This window comes from Zonotrichia leucophrys, chromosome 19 (genome assembly GCF_028769735.1).
Source record: "Zonotrichia leucophrys gambelii isolate GWCS_2022_RI chromosome 19, RI_Zleu_2.0, whole genome shotgun sequence".
NCBI lineage: Eukaryota > Metazoa > Chordata > Aves > Passeriformes > Passerellidae > Zonotrichia > Zonotrichia leucophrys.
Window position 1 is genome coordinate 6,768,481 of NC_088188.1, and position 17,765 is coordinate 6,786,245.

A 17,765-nucleotide genomic window follows, 5' to 3' on the forward strand; every position below is an offset into this window, starting at 1 on the left:
TGCACCGTCGGGATCCCCGTTATCTCCAGGGGGTCCCCATTACCCTCGGGTCCCTCTTGCCCCATGCTTCGCAGGGCGTGAGGGGGTCACGGTGCCGGTGCCGTGCCCGGTGCCCCCGCCCCGTCCCCGTGTTAACGTTAGGACAGGTTAACCCTGAAACACTCAGCACCGCGAGGGATGCGGCGGCACCACGTCCCCGACGTGAAGGGCGGACAGCCCCGCCATCACAGCGCTTGTCACACCCCACTACACTCCCAGCGTCCTGCCGGGACCGTGCCGAGAGCGCTCGGTCCCCGCCTGTCCTCTCCGCCCGTCCCGTCCCGTCGGGGCCCGCCCCGTGCGCTCTCGAGCTCGATCTCTCGGCCGGCGGCTGCTCCGGCCTTGCGCGGGGATCGCTTAGTGCTGCCTTCCGCCCCCACGTGCGCACAGCCATGGCGGCCCCCGTGCGGGCCGGGAGCGCGGCCCCGGTGCCCGCCAAAGGTGCGCTGAGACCGCTTCAGTGCTGCCGCTACCGGCCGCTGTGCTGCTTGCCTCGACGGGGGAGGCCCGGCCGGTGGCGGGAGGTGGCTCCCCCACCGTCGCGGCCACCCCCGCCGCCGGCCCGGCCCAGCTGGCCCTTTGTCGGTTGTACCGTGGGCCGTGCGGGGAGGGTTCGGTGGCTCGTGAGCGCCGGTGTTGGGCTGGAAATAGTGAATAATCCCCCTGCTGTCACTCCCCCGCTGCACTCTGGCATCGCCGAGATGTAGGGGGGCGGCTGCTGTCGGGGGGCGGCTTCGGGATGAGGCTCCCGGGGATGGCTCAGCCGGCACCGGGCGGCTCCTTCCCGGTGGGATAACGGGATCCCCTCGCTGGAGAAACCGGGGTGCATTACGGTGTCAGCGGGGTGCTCGTGATGAGCCTTGAGGGGCTGTGCGTGCTGTGCCCTCGCTGTAGGGACAACCAGCTGCACTCACAGGGTTTCACATCGTTACTGCGGTGCTTTCTGGGCTAAAAAATACGCCTTGTTCTCGTCAAAAAACGAGAGCAATCTGCCCCCAGCGTGCACGGCAGGACCCCGGCCCTTTTCCCCACTGTCCCCAGGGGTGTGAGCAGTGACCCAAGGACAGCACGGTGACCCGTGCCGTGCCCTCTGACCGCTCCTTTCGGTCCCTCCCCGTTTGTCCCGCAGCCCGAGCCCGGTATGTGGCCCAGCAGATCCCCGAGGAGATCCTGGGCAACGCGGAGCTGCGGGAGGCGGCTCTGGCCCTGCCCCCCAACTACAACTTCGAGATCCCCAAGACCGTGTGGCGCATCCGGCAGGCTGGTGCCAGGAAGGGTGAGCGCTGCCCCGGGGCATGAGCGGGTTTGGGGCTGGTTTGTGCTGCTGAGCCCCCCATGTGGGGCAGGTGAGGCTGGGGCTGAGCTGCTGCTGTGCCCTCGGTGTGTTCAGCTCTGTGTTGGCGAGCTCTGCTCCTCTCGAGGGGGGTTAATAGATCTGTATCTCTGGATTATAATCACATTGGACAGGACAGGTTGAGCTGCGTGGACCTGTCAGCCTGGAGATGTGTCTGGGATGCTGGCCAGGTCCCTGCTGTGCTCCTCTTGCCTCTCTCCTCTCTCCCTGCGCTTTCCTGACGCGCTGCTGGCGCTGGCAAGGGGGAGCCCCACAACACCGGGCACCGGGTGGGGCTGGCAGGGAGCTGGGCCGTGCTGCTGCCTGCTCTGAACCTTCCTCAGAGGAGCAGGGAGTGATTGTGGAGGCATCAGGTCTGTGCTCAGCTAGGGGGAGCAGGGCTGGGAGCCTCCCCCTCCATCCCCGGGTGTCACCAGCGTCCCCACCCTGCCTGCACCTGCATGCAGGGGCTGCTCGTGTGGCACAGCCGGATTTGCAACGCTTTGTATCCACCTGGGAACGGCTCTGCCTGCTGCCACCGAGCTGCCAGAGCTGGCAGGCGTCTCGGGGATGTTCTGGAGGCTGAGCTGCTCGCGGCTGCCATGCTGGAGGGCCGCAGGGTGTGGGGCTGCGCTGCCCATCCCGGCTCTGGGGTGGCAGTCAGGGCTGGGCGTGTCCCAGCAGGACACGGCGGGGCCGCCCAGCCGTGCTGGCTCTGCCTTTCCTCGCTGTGTTTTGCCGCTTGGCACCTCCTAATTAAATGTAAATATGCGGCTGGGATTTAGGCTTCCGAGCTGGGAGCCGAGCCCATCAGGCAGCCAGCCGTGCTGGGATTTAAAAATCCGCGTGTGCAGAGAGCAGCCAGGGGCTCGTTGCTGGGGGAACGCAGCCTCCCACAGGGCTGCAGCCAGCCCTGCCTGTGCCCGGCCTGCTGCGGGGTTTGGGGGGCTGGGGAGCACCCCCTCTCCCCATTGTGCTGTGGCAATGGAGAGCAACCTCCTGCCTCTGTTCTTTGCAGATCTGGGGTGGAGGGCAGCCCCAAATGGGCTCAATGGGGGATGCTGGGATGTGGAACCTCATCCCTGCCAGGTCAGGTTGCTGGCAGAGCATGTGCAGCTTTCCTGCAGGTTGGAACAGGGTGGGATCAGCCTGATTTGAGCCAGGCCTTCACACAGCTCCACGCTGGCCTGAGTTGGGCCTGGAAGCACGGGGATTTTGTGGAGGGAGTGTTTGGATAGATAGCATGGAAGTTGGGATATCTTAGTGGGATTGGGAGGTGAAAGAACAACAGGATTAGTGGGGCCTCCTCCATTTACCTCCTCCATCATGGTCCCTGCTGCTCCCCACCACCCTGTGGAGCCCAGGCACTGGGTAGTTTGCTGGCCTTTGGAGGAACGGGGATTGTTCTGATTGTTCTCTGAGGAGGGAGCGAATGAGGAAACATCAATTTGTTGTTGAATAAATTCCTGCAAGGCACAATGCTGCGGCTGTTGCTGGCCACCCTCCTGAAATGGAGAGAGGAGCTGCGAGGGAGGTGTGGAGAAGGGCACTGAGGATGATCAAAGGTTTGGAGCAGCTTCTGTATAAGGAGAGATTAAATAGGTTTAGATCCTTTAGCTTGGAAAAGAGGTGAACGAAAGGGGATATGATAGGGATGTGGAATTGTGAATGATGTGGAGAGGCTGAACAGGGGATGATTATTCACTCTTTCTTGTACCAGGAGAACCAGGGGCACACGTTTACATTATAGGAGCAGGTTTAAAATAAACAGAAGAAAGTACCTTTTGCTGTGCAGCACATAATTAAAATCTGGAAGTCATTACAGTGGGAAGTGGGAGAGAGCAGCAGTGTCAGCGGGTTCAGAGAGGGATGAGGTGTGGATGCAGCCGAAGGCAGGGCAGGCAGCACCCCAGCTGCCAGAGCCACAGGGATTTTTGGCCAACACCTGGCTGGTCTGGGGAGGGGAGTTTGTGGCTGCACCTTGAGCTGGTTCCCACTTTAGGATGTCTCCTAACCCCGTGGCTGTTTCTCTTCCCAGTGGCCCTGCAGATGCCAGAAGGGCTCCTCATGTTCGCCTGCACCATCGCTGACATCATTGAGCGGTAAGAGCACAGCTTTTCCCTGTGGGGCTGGCCAGGGGATGGGGAATACTGCTGGGGATGGCTTGGCCACTGGAAGGAAGAGGGCTGTGGATGAGGAGGTGCTGTGTCTGTGCCCACAACCTGGCTGGGCAGCGCTGTGGTGGGTGACAAGGACCTGCTGCCATCCTTGGGGGCAGGGACCGGCTCGGTGCCAGCCCAGCTCGGCTTCTCCTCCCCTCTGCGCTGAGCCGGGAGCTGCTGACAGGCTCAGCATGCCGGGCCCCGCAGGGGGGCTGGAGCCGGGAGCAGCCGTGTTAACGAGCGGCTGACGCCAGCCCGGTGCCCCGGCAGCGCCCCGGGGAGGGCCGGCAGCGGGGCCAGCGCTGCGGCAGGGACCCGGCCTCCTCCCCCGGCCTCGTCCTGCCTCTGCAGCCGCGGAGATGTGCAGGGGCAGCCCTGCTGCGGCTGGGGAGGCTCGAGGCCACGCTGGTGGCACGGAAAGGGTCACTCCTGCTGTGTGACCCCTTGGCCACGGCTCCTCTCTTGATTTTTCCGAGCCGCTTGAGAGGCGAGGCTGAGGCACTGGAGAGGAGCTGGGCTGTGCAGTGACAGTGGATGCAGGCACCTTGCAGAAATTGGCCGTGATCTCTTTCCTGCTGAGCGCTTCTGCCTTCCTCCCCACCCACCGCAGCCCCCTCCGCAGCCCCTCTCTGTTTTAGCACAATGAATTAGTGCTAATAGCACTTCGTGCCTCGTCTGCCATCGGGGTCGTGGCACTCATTAGCAGCTGCCTTGCCTCGCTGCCGTGCTGGGTAAGAAGGCAGCCGTGCCCGCGGGCTTTGTCCCGCTCTGCCATCGCCTCCCCACACTGGGTGGGAAGGTGGGCACGGGCGAGGGGGGCAGGGGATGGGTGCGAGTGTGGGCAGCTCGGCGTGGGTTTGTCCCTTTAAGTGCAGCTGCCTCCTCTCCGGCTTTGGCACCCAGCCGCTTTCATGTCTCCGACTTCAAAGGCAGCGGATTAAGGGGCTCTTTTATCTGAATGAAACCTTAAGCCACACTTCCCGGTGGATGGTGCATTCCAGGGTGCTGAATGCCAGGGTGCCGCTGGATTCTGGGGTGCTGGCATCCTCGCTGGGCTGGTGAGGGGTGCTGCGTGGGTGCAGGTGCCCAGCCAAGGGAGGAGGGGATGTGAGGGCACCGATAGGATGGTGTTTGGATGAGGGATGGCTTCAAGGCTGAGCAGGAGGGCTGAATCCTTCCCTCACTGCCACCATGCAGTACCCAGAGATGCTCCACTGCCACTCCCTTACTGGGAGCACTGGGTGCCATCCGTGCCCCTGGCTGGGGATGTGGCTGTGCTGGGTACCACAGTGGCTGTGGGCAGGAGTGAGCCCAGCCTTGTGTCCACTCTCCTGGGGACACACTGGGGACCCAGCCACACTGCTGGAGGTGAGGTGTGAATCGGCAGGTGGCCTCGTTAGTTCCTGCCTCTTCCTGCTATTAATATTCATGGCCAGCATTAATGTGGAATGGAAGCTCGGCCACCCGCTCCTGCTGGCCCTGCTCACCCAGTGCTGGGGCCGGAGGAGCCTCCAACGTGACAGGAATCGCTGCAGCTCTGTGCTCTGGCTGCTGTCACCAGGCTGGGGACAGGGGCTAGGGGTACCACCAGCCCTGGGCTGGTGTCCCCTTCCTCCTGGTGACAGAGAGGATGTGACAGGAATACCTGTGTGCCCACTGGGGGCATTGCTCAGCGAGCAGCCCCTTTCCCCAGCCCATCTTGCCCTGTCCTCGCTGGTGGGAGTTTGGGGGGTGAGTTCCCCCTTGCCTGCATTCCCTGCTGCTGGCTGCAGAGCCATGCCCAGGGCTGTGCCCCTGGGGTGACAGTGCCCACCCCTGTGTGTTTGGGTTGAACTGGAGCCGTGTCAGCTGCCACTCAGACGGAATATTTATCCCTTCTACTGGAGCTGCCTTCTAATAGAATATTTGTGCCGTGGCCTGGTGCTGCTGGGAGAGCCGAGAGCAGGGATGTGCCTCACTCCCCCGCACCGCAGGAGGGGGACACGCTGCTCGCTGTGCGTCTGTCTGTCCCCGTGCGGTGGGATGGCAGTGTCACCACGTCCCTCGGTGCCGTGTGGGAGTGAGCAGGCCCCCGGGGAGAGCTCCGTGGAGTGAGGAGGGGAGGGGGCAGCCAGGTCTGAGCTTCCCAGCATTGCCCTGGCGCTGGCCGAGCCCCCAGGGGCTGCGAGGATGGAGATGCAGCCGACGCATCGCCAGAAAGGCCGATGGGGTTCTCAGCCTGGAGCCTTTGAAACCGAGAGCACACTCGGAGCATTGACCGGTGTGAGGCCACTTAATTACCCTTAATAGGTTTGTCATTGTCACAGCCGTGCCGGGGCGGGCCGGGCTGCCGGGGGGGAGGACATCGGGGCCGGGGTCTGCGCGCTGCCGGCGCCACATCACGACACTCCCGCGGCACCTTCCAAATTGGCTCCATTTGTCACGGCTGATGCAATTCGGCAGGGAGGAACTCGTGCTGGGGGGCGGCAGCGTGGGGGGAGCTCGGACCACAGCTCGGGGAGGGGCAGCCCCCCAAGCCCAGCCGCTGTCATGCCGGGGAGGTGGCAGTCGTGTCCCCCCCCCCCATGTGCCACCAGCTTGCAGCTGGGGGCTGTGCAGCCAGGAGCGGGCCCTGCTCCCCTCCCTGCCGCGGCTGGAGCAGACGGATCAGCTGGGCTCTCAGCTGGGCTTTTGATTCTGTGTTAATAAAGTCGGCTGTCAGGCTTCGCAGCTGCTAATCCCTCTGTCTTCCTGTGCCACGCCGGGGTGAGAGGCTCCTGCTAATCAGCCCAGGCTTGGTGGTGGGGATGGGCAATGGTGGGGGACCCAGGGGTGTCCTGATGCTTGCAGAGGCTGCCCTGCCATAGCTTTAAACACCTCCCAACTCCCAGTGGCTTTAAACACCTTTTTAAACACCTCCCAACTCCCAGTGGCTTTTGAAGATCCATGCGAGGCGGTGCTGGAGGTGCACAGACCGTCCCAGTCTCATCCTGGTGACTCAGGAGCTGACAGGGACTTTTTGGAGTGGCACCAGGTCCTGGTTGAACAATAAAGAGTTAAACATCTGTATGCACAGCCCAACAGCTGTGGCAGAGCTTGAAATGCCCCACTATGGCCGGGACAAAAGAGGCCCTGATGGATGGTGTGCCCTACACAGTACCCAGTGCCATGGCTGGTGTGCCCAGCAGGTTCCCAGTGCCAGCAGGTGCCAGGTCCCTTGGCCAGGCAGCTCTGCCATGTGGCACTGAGCAGTGTGGCACTGAATGCTGTGATGGAGCTGGCAGCATCACCAGGAGATCCCAAAGGCCACCCTGGGACACTAACAGGGATCAGGATCTGGCCTCAGCTGCACAGTGCAGCTCTGCTGGCCCGCTCTGCCTTCCCTTGTCCTTTTCAGCACAACCTGGAGGCTCTGGCAGCGGGTGCACACTGTGCAGGGGAATTTAATCACTGTCATTAACCACACAACAGCATCATTAGGAGGAATGGAGTTCTCACTTCATTGGAGATGTTCAAAACCTTCTGCCCGGGTGGTGGCTGCGCCAGGGGGATTGGGCTGGGGGGAATGTGTGGGGTGTATAGGGCTGGCACCTCCCAGGGCTTGATGTGCCAGCACAGTGTGGTGCCCACCACCAGTGCCCCATGCCACCTCCTTGTATCCCACAGAGCTCTGTGTTGTGAAGAGGGGACAGGCATAATCCAGACACAGGATGGTCGTGGTGCCTTTTTAGCCAGCATGCACTGACCCTTAATTTGCCTTATTTTGGGGTTTTTTTGCTGCTACACGACCAGCAAAGCTGGGGTGCTCTGGGACGTGTCCCTTGAGAGGTGGTGTTTGTCCTGCCACCTATGATGAGGACAGAGTGGGAAGTCCCTCAGGGGAGGGGAGCCAGCTGGAGATGGTTCCTCCTGGGGGGCTATGGGGACACCCACCACCTCTCCCCATCACGCCCCACTTGCAGAAGCTCTGTGGGGCTCCATCTGCAGCCAGGCTCTTCCAGCACCAATTGCAATAAAACCTCAAACTCATTATTTTCATTATGTGCAGCCTTCCTGTGCTAATGAAGTTGGGAGTCTGGTAATGGGGCTTGGTGATGGGCTTCTCTGCTAATTGAGTGCACTGTTCTCAGCCAGGGCTGGGCTCAGCCCCCACAGCCCAGGACAGCAGCACCCACAGGTGTCCTGGGGACACGCTGGGCGTGGGCACAGGGTAGGCAATTGTGGGGTATTTGAAGGGCCACATGGGGGTGAGGCAAGGGGCACGACTTCCCTGTTCCCAGCACATCATGAAGGCACCCTGGCATCCCAGTGCTGCCTCCATCCTCCCACAGCACAGGGGTGCCAGGACTGGCCACTCTCAGCCCAGTCCCCTCGACCCCCTCCCCAGCAAGGGCTGGTGGGCACACAGGGGCTGAGGACTCATCCCTGCTGGGGAGAGCAACTCTGCCTCATGGCTCGAGGACCAGCACTGTATCATTCACACGCTGCCAAGGGACCTCGCGCTCCTGCCAGCAGCAAACGCTCTCATTCATTTTTCGAGGGGCTGGGATAAATCAGGGCTGCTCCAGCCAAATGCTTGTGCTCAGGTGACAGGGGCTGGCTACCCCATGCTTGGAAACATGCAGGCTCCATGTGTGCATGTCTCTGACCCAGCGTTTTCAGCCCCAAAACTTGTCTCTGGATTGCTGCTGTCTCCGTCCTGTGCTGGGGAGCAGGGCTGGGGGTCCCAGCGGGGATCAGGGTGGGACCTGGCCTGCCCTGGGGCACATCCTGCCAGTGCTGAGCATGGCTCTTTATAAATGGGATTTTGGGAGCCATCTGTTTAAAGGAGCAGATAATGAATTAGGGGGAGATGAGAAAAATGCTAAGGCCAGGCGGTTTTTCCGAATGAGCCGGGGTTTGCGGGACGTAAAAGATGAATAACCTCCCCACGTGTTCAATATTCATGAGCTCCCAGCTGTAATGAGCATCTCAGCACTGGGTGGGGACATCCCTGTCACCACTGCCAGCACACTGCTGGGACCCATCCGTGGCTGTGACAACTTCCAGGGACACAAAACACTGACAAAGATGCTGCTGTGGCTGCCCCTTGCCCACGGCCTGGTCCGGGCTGGTTGGGAAGCAGCTCCCCAGCCTGCGTTGGAGGCAGGTGGCTGCTAATTGACATTTCCTTCCTCTGTAGTTTGATGAAAGACTCTGGCGACACTGAACTGATTAAAACATCAAGGGGAGGCCCTGGTGCCTGCCTTTGATTTGTCTCTGGAGATGATTACGGCTCCGCTCGATTGTCCAGCCCAGCCGGAGCGGGTGAACCCGGTGTGTGCCATCCTGGAGCCCCTCCTGCAGCACCACCAGGCTCCCAGCCTTGCCAGGGTTCCCTGCTCACCAGGCACCATCCCATGGCATCTTTGCTCACCTGTGACTCCACTCCCTGCAGCCAGAGGAGGAATCTTGCCCACGGCCAGCGCAGGGCTCAGCCTCATTCTCCCTGCCCAGCTGCAGCCCCACACATCAGGCAGGGCCACGGGCACCTCTGCCCTCCTCCTTCCACTGTTGCTATTTCACTTTCTTGCTCTTCACCCCCAGGGACTTTCTCTGGGGTTTGGGCCAATTTGCATACATTTTAATCTATAAAAAATTAAGCGGCGCTGGCTGCCGCTCTGAGTCAGACCTCCCCATCCTGAATCTTAAGGAGCTGAATAATTTTCCACTTTTGCTGAGATGTGTGGAGTCTGATTCATGTTCATCTCATCACCTCTCATTAGAGGAGGGGGCTGGGGGCTCAGAAGGGTGGGAAGAGCCTTCTGGAACCTTCACTGGCAGCCCCCAGCCCCACGGTGTGCCCACGTGGGCAGTGGAGGAGCCATCCTCCCATCCAGGCCACGCTGGCCGTGAGGAATGGTGGGATTTGGGCGCTGGCAGGATCCTGCCCATCTTCTGATGTTCCCCAACTCTTTGGAGCAGGAGCTGCCCAGACCAGACTGAGGTGAGGATGGCTGTGCCCCCTCCTCGGGGATGCTCCAGCATTGCTGCTCCCCTGTCCCCCTCCCCAGGCACTGATGGAGGGGCCGGAGCTGTTAATATTCAGCACGCTCCGCCATTTCTCCACCTTCTGCCATCTGCCCAGCTCTGCCCACCATTTCTATTCTTGCCGCCGACGTAACGCTCCCTGCCTGGCGCTCGGGGGGAGCGCGGGACCCTGGCCCCCAGCCAGGCATGGGTGCTGCAGGGGGTGACGCTGTGCCAGGGCCCCCTCCTGCCCTGGTGCCCGGTGCCAGCAGCAGGGGGGACCCCGCTGGCACGGAGCTACAGCAGGCCTCAATTAAATGAGGAATTAGCATCTGGTTTAAGCAGCCCCTCCAGGCACGGGGCTTTGTCATCGCGATACCTGCTCTCATCCTGCTGCGGCAGCTCCCCGGGAAGGTAGCCAAGCTAATAATCCCCCAAAATGGTGCCATAAATACCCACAAAGGTGGTGCCTCTGAATCATGCCAGAGCCCTGGCTTTGCTGCTCGGTGCTGGTGTGTGCCACTTCACCCACAGGCTGGATGTGGACTGGAGCACTGGGGGTAGGGGACAGCACCAGTGGTGGTTTGGTGGTTTCTCTCACCAAGTACCACTTAAGCACCAGCTCTTCTGGAGGTGACACAGCTTGGCCACACAGCCAGGTGCAGATTGGATTCACCAGCTCACACAGTGCCCAGAACCATGGGGTGATGGTGGCTTGGCTGGCACCACAAGCGATACCAGGACAGCTGTTCTGCCCATCCTGGTGGCTCCAGTCCCCAGGGCTGGCTGGTGATAGTGGTGGCACCACAAGGGATGCCAGGACAGCCCATCCTGGTGGTTCCAGTCCCCAGGCTGGCTGGTGGAAGCGGTGGCACCACGCTGTGCCGGGTCTCCCTCTGCTGCTCTCCCTGCTGGAGCATTAGGAATCTGGCAGCGTATTGTTTGATGAGTGGATAATCCGCTGAATTGCAAACAGCTTTACCCAATTGAAGAGGCGGATTACCGCTCTCCAGCTTAATCATGTTGACATCTCGGAGAGTAGCCAGTGCTTGTCCTCTCCGGCGCGTGGCTCGCTGGCGGCGCGGGGTCCCCCCATGGTGACACGCCACAGGGCTGGGGGGCAGGACCTGGGCTCTGGTGACACGGCTGTGACCCTCAGTGCTGTCCCTCCCACAGGTTCACGGATGCAGAGGCAGTGGTGATGGGAGATGTGACCTACGGCGCCTGCTGCGTGGATGACTACACGGCCCGGGCCCTGGGCGCTGATTTCCTGGTGCACTATGGACACAGCTGCCTCAGTAGGTGACACTGAGCCCCAGGGTGCTGCTGGGGTGGCCGTGTGTGGCATTGTGCCCATGCCACCCCGAGCAACTCCACACCCCTCTGGATACCAGCTCGGAGACTTAGTGCCAAAGGCTAATCCCTTCCCAAAAGACTCTCTGTTCTCCAGCTTCAGCTGCTGGCTTTGGATGGGGCCAGGCTGGCTGGGTGGCTGCTCACAGGCAGGATTTGGGGTGCAGCAGGGCGTGCTCATCCTGCTCGGCTGCTGCAGCAGCACACAGCTCCAGCCATGTCCCCGAGAGCAGAGCAGCGAGGCCATGGCTTGGCAGGACCCCCTGGCCCAGGGGATGAGGCTGCTCCTGCTCCCCACCTGGCCTCCGAGGAGTGATGACAAAGGGAATGGTGGCAGAGGAGAGCAGGGGCCTGGGGGTCCTGCTTGCCCCAGGGCCAGGAAAGGCAGCTTTGAGGGTACAGTGCAGGCTGGGCGGGGAAGGGAGGAGGAGGAGGAGGCTGTGTGCTCCCCAGGCGGACAGTACTCTGGATCCAGTTGCCATGGAAACTGCGCTGCTGTCCCAGATGCTGCTAACTTTGAAGTCCACCCAGGATGGAATCAGCCCAAAAATAACAATAAGACGCTCTGGGTTTTAAGGTGGATCTGCAGAATTGCCATAATGAGTAGGAGGTGTGTGCATCCCTGCTGCTGCCACGCTCCCAGCACCTGGCAGCCCTCCTGGACGTTTATGGGGCCCTATAAATGGGTTTGAAGAATTGCATCAGGCTCTGTGTGAAATACTGACTCCCCAGTTGAGAACTCTGTCCTGAAAGCCACGCTGGTGTGAGCGTTCCTGGTGATAAATATGTGGTGCTAGGTGCTTTGTTAAGGGAGAAGGGTTATGGGCACCACTGGAACAGGGAGTGTAAAACTCCTGGTTTGTAGCCTGCTGCTCATGAATGAACAGCAGGAAGGGGAAGAAGGGGCCGTATCCATCAGGCTGCTCCAGGGAATGGGAGTCACATCAGCTGTAGCTGCTCCCTGCAGGGACAGGCAGGCACTGCCATGCTGACTGTCACCACACCAGCTGCCATCTGCTGCTCATGGCCTCATTTCCCTTGCTCGCTCTGGGTTGGGTGGGTCACAGGGCAGAGCTGGGTGGGTCACAGGGCACCCTGGGTTACCCTCGGGCTGCTGTGAGGATGCTGGGCTCATTTTGAGCTGCCCACAGTGGTCCTGTCACCAGGGTGGCCAGTGGTGAGGCACACGATGCTTCCTGCTCCCTGCCAGCCCCATGTGCCCCGCAGGAGGGAGTAATTTGCACTTAATTGTGATCAGGCAAAGAGCACCAAAATGGGAAGTGAACATGGAGCTGTGGATCGATGTGGACTCTGTGTACTTTAATTATTCACTTAATCGTGGTGACAAAGGCTTCTTAGCACCAGGGGTAATTAGATTTGTGTTCATTGATTCCCCAGGCTGCCATTATCTGGAGAGAAACGAGCGGGTGCTCTCTGTGGCTCCCATCTGCACCCCCTGCCCTGGGTGCCAGCACAGGCAGAGGGGTGGCAGAGCCCAGCCTGCCTGTGCCAGGGCAGTTTGGGGCACAGGGAGCCCCACCAACAGGCAGCAACACCCTGGGGCTCGCTGGAGCCCTGGGTGTACCCCACACTCAGACTCTGTCTCCTCCTGTCACCAGTTCCCATCGACTCCACCCAGGGGCTGAAGATGCTCTATGTGTTTGTGGACATAAAGATCGATGCATCCCATTTCCTTGAGACCATTCGCTTCAACTTTGCAGCAGGCACCTCCCTGGCCCTGGTCAGCACCATCCAGTTTGTCTCCACGTTGCAGGTGAGGTGCAAATCCCTGGCTTTTGTCTCCCCCTGAGTTTTCCTGCGGCTCAGCCCTTCCCTGTCCCAGCCCCGCGGCTGCCCCGGGGGTGCTGGTGGAGCTGGTTCCCCTCTGACGAGTCTCTGCAATAATGTGGCGCTGCCAGAACGTTGATCAAGTACTTTATAATAACTCTGATCAATGTTTCATGGCGGCACCCCTCCCCTGCTCCCCCGGGAGCTGCTCTGGAAATGTCAGGGCAGGCGGTGGAGCACTTGGCATTTTGATGCAGTGCCGGCAGCGGCCGGGGGAGCTCCGGCGGCTCTGTCTGTCTGCCCCTCAACGGCCGGCTGGCCAGGAGGGGAGGAGATGAATGAGCCTCTTGAGCCGTGTCTATCAAAACACGGGGCTATCCAAGCGTTAAGCCTTTTCCCTTGTCTTTTAATTGATACTTTGGTCGAGCCTCGCTGAGCATCCCCGGCTGCGCGGGGCCGTTCCTGGTGCTGCCCCAAGCAGGCTGGTTCCCCTCCACAACAGCTGGGACTGCCAGGGTTGGGGTGTCCCCAAGGATCCCCAGCCACCCTTTGTGTTTTTCCTGTCCCTGCTGACCTCCATGTCCCACAGGCAGTGTCACAGGAGCTGCGTTCCCAGTACAAGGTGTGTGTGCCCCAGTGTAAGCCACTGTCCCCAGGAGAGATCCTGGGCTGCACGTCACCCCGGCTCGCTCAGGACACGGATGCCATTGTGTGAGTACCCGGGGTCCTTCAGCACCCTCCTGCCTGGCCCTGACTTGCCATCCTTCCTGCACCCCCTGCCTGGTTTTGTGCAGTTTTAGAGGGTGTTTAGGGCTATCCACAGGCTAGGATGGGCCCCCTTCAGCTCCTCACGCTGCTTTAAGTGACGTGTGCTTGTAGCACCCTCCTGCCTGGCCCTGACTTGCCATCCTTCCTGCACCCCCTGCCTGGTTTTGTGCAGTTTTAGGGCTATCCACAGGCTGGGATGGGCCCCCTTCAGCTCCTCACGCTGTGTGCGTGTGCTTGTAAGTGGCGTGTGCTTGTAGCACGGAGGAAATAATTGAGTCGTATATCAGAATAGATAATAGATGGAAGGGCGGGTGGATAATTGGAAAAGACAAATGGCCGGGGCCCAACATCACAGCAACATTAATTTTATTTAAGGACAGCAAATTAGAGGGAGCACTTCGCTTCCTATCACCTAATTATTTTAGGTAATGGAAATGCTTAATGTACTGTGAATACAGTGTGCTGCAGAATAAATAAATACAAGGACCCCACCCTTGGGGGGAGCTGGGGAGCCCAGGTGTGGGTTTGGGCTTTGCTGAGCTCCTTCTTGCCCACTCTGCTGGGAGCCAACAGCACCAGTGCCTTTCCAAGCACGGCCATGCAGGGAGCTGGGCTCCACATTGCTGGACACAGGAGCAGTGAGAGCTGTGGATTCATCCTGAGCCACTCTCTGTCTCTCCAAGGACGGCAGGGGCAGCCAGGCTGGCACTGCATGGGTGAGAGTGGGTCCCTGCAGCTGGCACAGGAGCGGCAGTGCAGTACCAACCCGCGCAGGTGCACTCGGCCTTACCTGCGTCCTCCCTGCATTATTATTTTCTTCTTTGCACCGTCTCTGGGGCTAACTTTTGCAGACAAATTAGCTTTGATCTCCCAAAATGTCATTCTCCAATTAAGGGCAAAATCTAGTCAAGTTTTACGTCTGAATTCATTTTCCAGGCCCTCACTCCATTAGGGCAGCTGAATGAAAGGCTTTGAAATGTAATTGCTGACTGGAAATCCGATTAGAAATGGAAGCAGCAACGTCTAGAACCAGCCATTGAGATGGAGCAGCTCCCAGCCGCCCCGTGCTGGTGTGAGCACCCCTCCTTGCTCCGAGCATGGCTGCCTCTCCAACCCTGCCATGCCAGGGAGCCCTGGCTGTGCCTGCTGCCCAGCAGAGGAGTTTGAATTCCTGGCATCTCCACTGTGCTGCAGTTTGGAAAACCAGTGGACACATGGTAGGGGTGCTGCTGTTTCCCAATGCCAAAACTCTCCCTCCCCTCTCTGCAGGTATTTGGGCGACGGGCGCTTCCACCTGGAGTCCATCATGATCGCCAACCCAGGGATACCTGCATACAGGTACAGGCACCCCCTCCAATCCCATGGTGGGGACCCTCCCATCTGTCCCCATGTGCCCCCCAGCAGCAGGCATGGGCAGGTGAGAGGCCACGGGGTGGGTGAGGAGGTGCTTGGGGGAGATGAACACCAGCCATTTACTCCAGCTGAATATAAACATTTTGACAAGTACCTGTGAAAGCTCGTGGAGGTGCAGCCATTAAAGCCCGGCTGCTGCAGGCAGAGGCCATAAAGCGCGATGATGAGGCCGCTGAAAGCAGATGAAATATCAGGAGTGAAAGGCTGGGCCCATTTGGAGGAATCTGAATTTCCTAGTAGGTCGTTTGTTACAAACGGGAGGCGCACGTCAGGTTTATGGCGCTGGTGAAGCTGCCGAAACCCGAGTGGGATTTGATTAAAATTCTCCTCGTCAAACAAAGCAACAAATCAAAGAATTCTTCATAATTGATGAGCCAGGATGGGGGGGAGCTGAGTGTGAAGCTGAGCACGGAGCCGAGGCTGTGCTGGGCGTTGGGGTGCTGTGGTGGGACACTTGTCCCTATCCCTATCCTTGTCCCCTAACGAGCCGGCTGGGTCCTACATCAGCCAGGAGGACAGATGCTGTGGGAGGCAATTAGTGCTAATGAGGGACAGGCATGGCTGGGAGGAGGGCCAGGTGATGGAGCCCGTGTGAGCCTGGCCGTGCTTTGCAGGTACGATCCCTACAGCAAAGTGTTCTCGCAGGAGCACTACAGCCACGAGCGCATGCACCGCGCCCGGCAGGACGCCATCCTCACTGCCAGCTCTGCCCGCTGCTGGGGGCTCATCCTGGGCACGCTGGGACGTCAGGGCTCCCCCAGCATCCTGCAGGTACCAGCCCCACTGCCCAATGTCCCCACCAGGCACCAGGAGCTGCTGTTGGGTGTGGGGAAGGGCTGGACCATCGCTGCCAGGGTGGATGTGGCACCGCAGGCAACCCATCCGTGGCCACTGGCCCCGGCCTGCATGGGCAATTAGCAGCAGATGAGGGAGGCTGGACAAGGGCTCATTAAACCCATTCCTGGGGAGAGCTGGCCAGTCTTGGAGAACCCCCCCTCGCCCAGACAGCTCGGCAATTAATTGGCTGGGTTTGTTTTAATTGGATGAACTTCCGATCAGGTTCAGCCTCCCTGCTCAGCTGCCGGGCTGGCGCTTTCTGCACCCGGCTGGGAGAGGGGAGCAGGACAGCAGAGTTCTGCCCTCTGAGCATGGTGGCCCTGCTCACACCCAGAAATGCTGGGGTGCCACAGGTGAGATTTGAGGCAGGGCAGCAAGGTCCCAGCTGCTCTTGCACTGCAGGCATGGCCAGGGCTGGCTGGGCAGGGGGTGATTAGTGCCACCTCGGGAGGACAAGGACATCTCTGGCCCCTCTCCTCCTCCTCCTGCAAGCCCTGGCTGCAGCCAGCCCGTGACAGGCGGGTGTCCCAGGGCAGGCAGCCGCTAACGAGAACAGATTGTTGTCATTGAGCAGTAATTACTTCATTAGGCTGAGGCACGTGCTGGGGAGAGCTGGGCACAAGCCGGAGCCATGGCCGCAGTCTGGCCTGTGACTGCCAAAGGGACACGTGGGGCAGAGCTGGGACCCACAGAGGGTCTGATGGCCAGGAAGGGGCTGTGGGCAGGGCTTGGGGGGCTTGCTGTGAGACCCTAACCCTGCCAGGTGCCTTTTTCCCCTGCAGCACCTGGAGTCACGTCTCCGTGCCTTGGGCCGGCCCTATGTGAGGGTGCTGCTGTCTGAGATCTTCCCCAGCAAGTTAAAGCTCTTCCCAGAGGTGGATGTGTGAGTGCTGCTGACCCCCTCCAGCCCCAGGGTGCCCCATCCCTGTGCAATTCCTGCTTGAAGCTGTCCCTGACACTTCTGTCCTGCAGGGAAGGGACGTGGCTGTCCTTACCAGGGTGGTGCTGGCACAGTGAGGACATTCTGGGGTTCTGCTCAGGGGTTTCACTGTGCCTTGTTCTTCCCAAAATGCTCATCCCCACTGTGACATTTCCTTCCAGGTGGGTGCAGGTAGCCTGTCCCCGGCTCTCCATCGACTGGGGAGAAGCCTTCAGCAAGCCACTGCTGACACCCTATGAGGTGAGCACCCCTCTCTGCTTTGTGGGGACAGTCCTGGCTTGGGGTGATGCACCAGGGGATGTCCCTGCACCTAGACAGTGCCCCCTCCTCTCTGCACCTGTGCTCTGTGCACAGTCCAGGCACGCTGCTGGGATATCCAATATTTTGTGAAGCCAGTGGGATTCCCAGTGCCCCAGCAGTGCCCTCCTCAGCACACCAAGCTGGATGCTGGGACCTCTCCCAGCACACCAGCTCCCCCTGTGCAGGCACCACTCGGGGACTCATCCCCTGTCCTCTCCACAGGCTGCAGTGGCTCTCCAGGACATCGAGTGGCAGCAGCCTTATCCCATGGACTTCTATGCCAGCCAGTCCCTGGGGCCGTGGACGGTGAACCACGGTGGCACCCAGCCCCCGCGCCGCGCCCGGCCGGCACAGGTGGGCAGCGGGGGGACACCGGGGTCCCGCTCGGTCCCTCGGGCCGGTGAGAGCACCGGGACGGGCTGAGCACCCGGTGCCTCTCGGTGTCACGTACCGAAAGCGCCACCCCGTGGTGTCGTTGCCATCGAGCAGTAACGGGGCCAGTGCCAGCCCGGCCCGGGGGAGGGACACGCGGGTCCCCGCAGCCGTGTCGGGGTGGGCGCCTGCCGAGCCCCGCGGATCCCCGAGAATGGGGGGGTTCCCCCCGGGGATGCTGCGCGCTGGGCACGGACCGGCTCATGGCAGCTCCGGCCGGGGCTGGGACATCCCTGACCCTCCCTGTCCCTGCAGGGGAAGCCACCGGCGCCCCCCGCCCCGCCTGAGGGTGGGGAGCAGCCAAGCACCGGGGACCTCGCAGCCCCGTGAGTGTCGCCCGCAGCTGCCGCGCTCCGGTACCTGGCGAGGGCAGCGGCGGGGGCACCGCTGATGTGAGCACCACCGGGACCCC

The 17,765-nt window shown here is 60.8% G+C and overlaps 1 protein-coding gene across 2 annotated transcripts; it reads left to right on the plus strand.

The window, feature by feature from the left end:
- The first annotated feature begins 412 nt into the window (after window positions 1-412).
- DPH1 (diphthamide biosynthesis 1) lies at window positions 413-17,744 on the plus strand. 2 transcript variants are annotated; one of them, XM_064729039.1, is made up of 12 exons: window positions 413-480; window positions 1,169-1,315; window positions 3,411-3,474; window positions 10,699-10,820; window positions 12,495-12,649; window positions 13,253-13,374; window positions 14,701-14,769; window positions 15,459-15,615; window positions 16,464-16,564; window positions 16,783-16,861; window positions 17,144-17,275; window positions 17,609-17,744. In XM_064729039.1, exons 1-12 carry the CDS (start codon window positions 432-434, stop codon window positions 17,681-17,683), a joined length of 1,272 nt encoding a protein of 423 aa, XP_064585109.1. In that variant the 5' UTR covers window positions 413-431; the 3' UTR covers window positions 17,684-17,744. The 2 variants fall into 2 exon arrangements, 1 of the variants encoding a protein (XP_064585109.1); XR_010442371.1 differs by lacking the exons at window positions 17,144-17,275; window positions 17,609-17,744 and having other exon boundaries at window positions 15,459-16,376; window positions 16,783-16,815.
- The last annotated feature ends 21 nt before the right edge of the window (window positions 17,745-17,765 follow it).

Bases quoted from the DNA above. Each gene is read 5' to 3' on its own strand.
- DPH1 (XM_064729039.1), top strand. From the start codon at position 432: ATGGCGGCCCCCGTGCGGGCCGGGAGCGCGGCCCCGGTGCCCGCCAAA. The intron at 14,770-15,458 runs GTACAGGCACCC...CGTGCTTTGCAG, and splicing joins CCAGGGATACCTGCATACAG to GTACGATCCCTACAGCAAAG. The intron at 16,565-16,782 runs GTGAGTGCTGCT...ATTTCCTTCCAG, and splicing joins CTCTTCCCAGAGGTGGATGT to GTGGGTGCAGGTAGCCTGTC.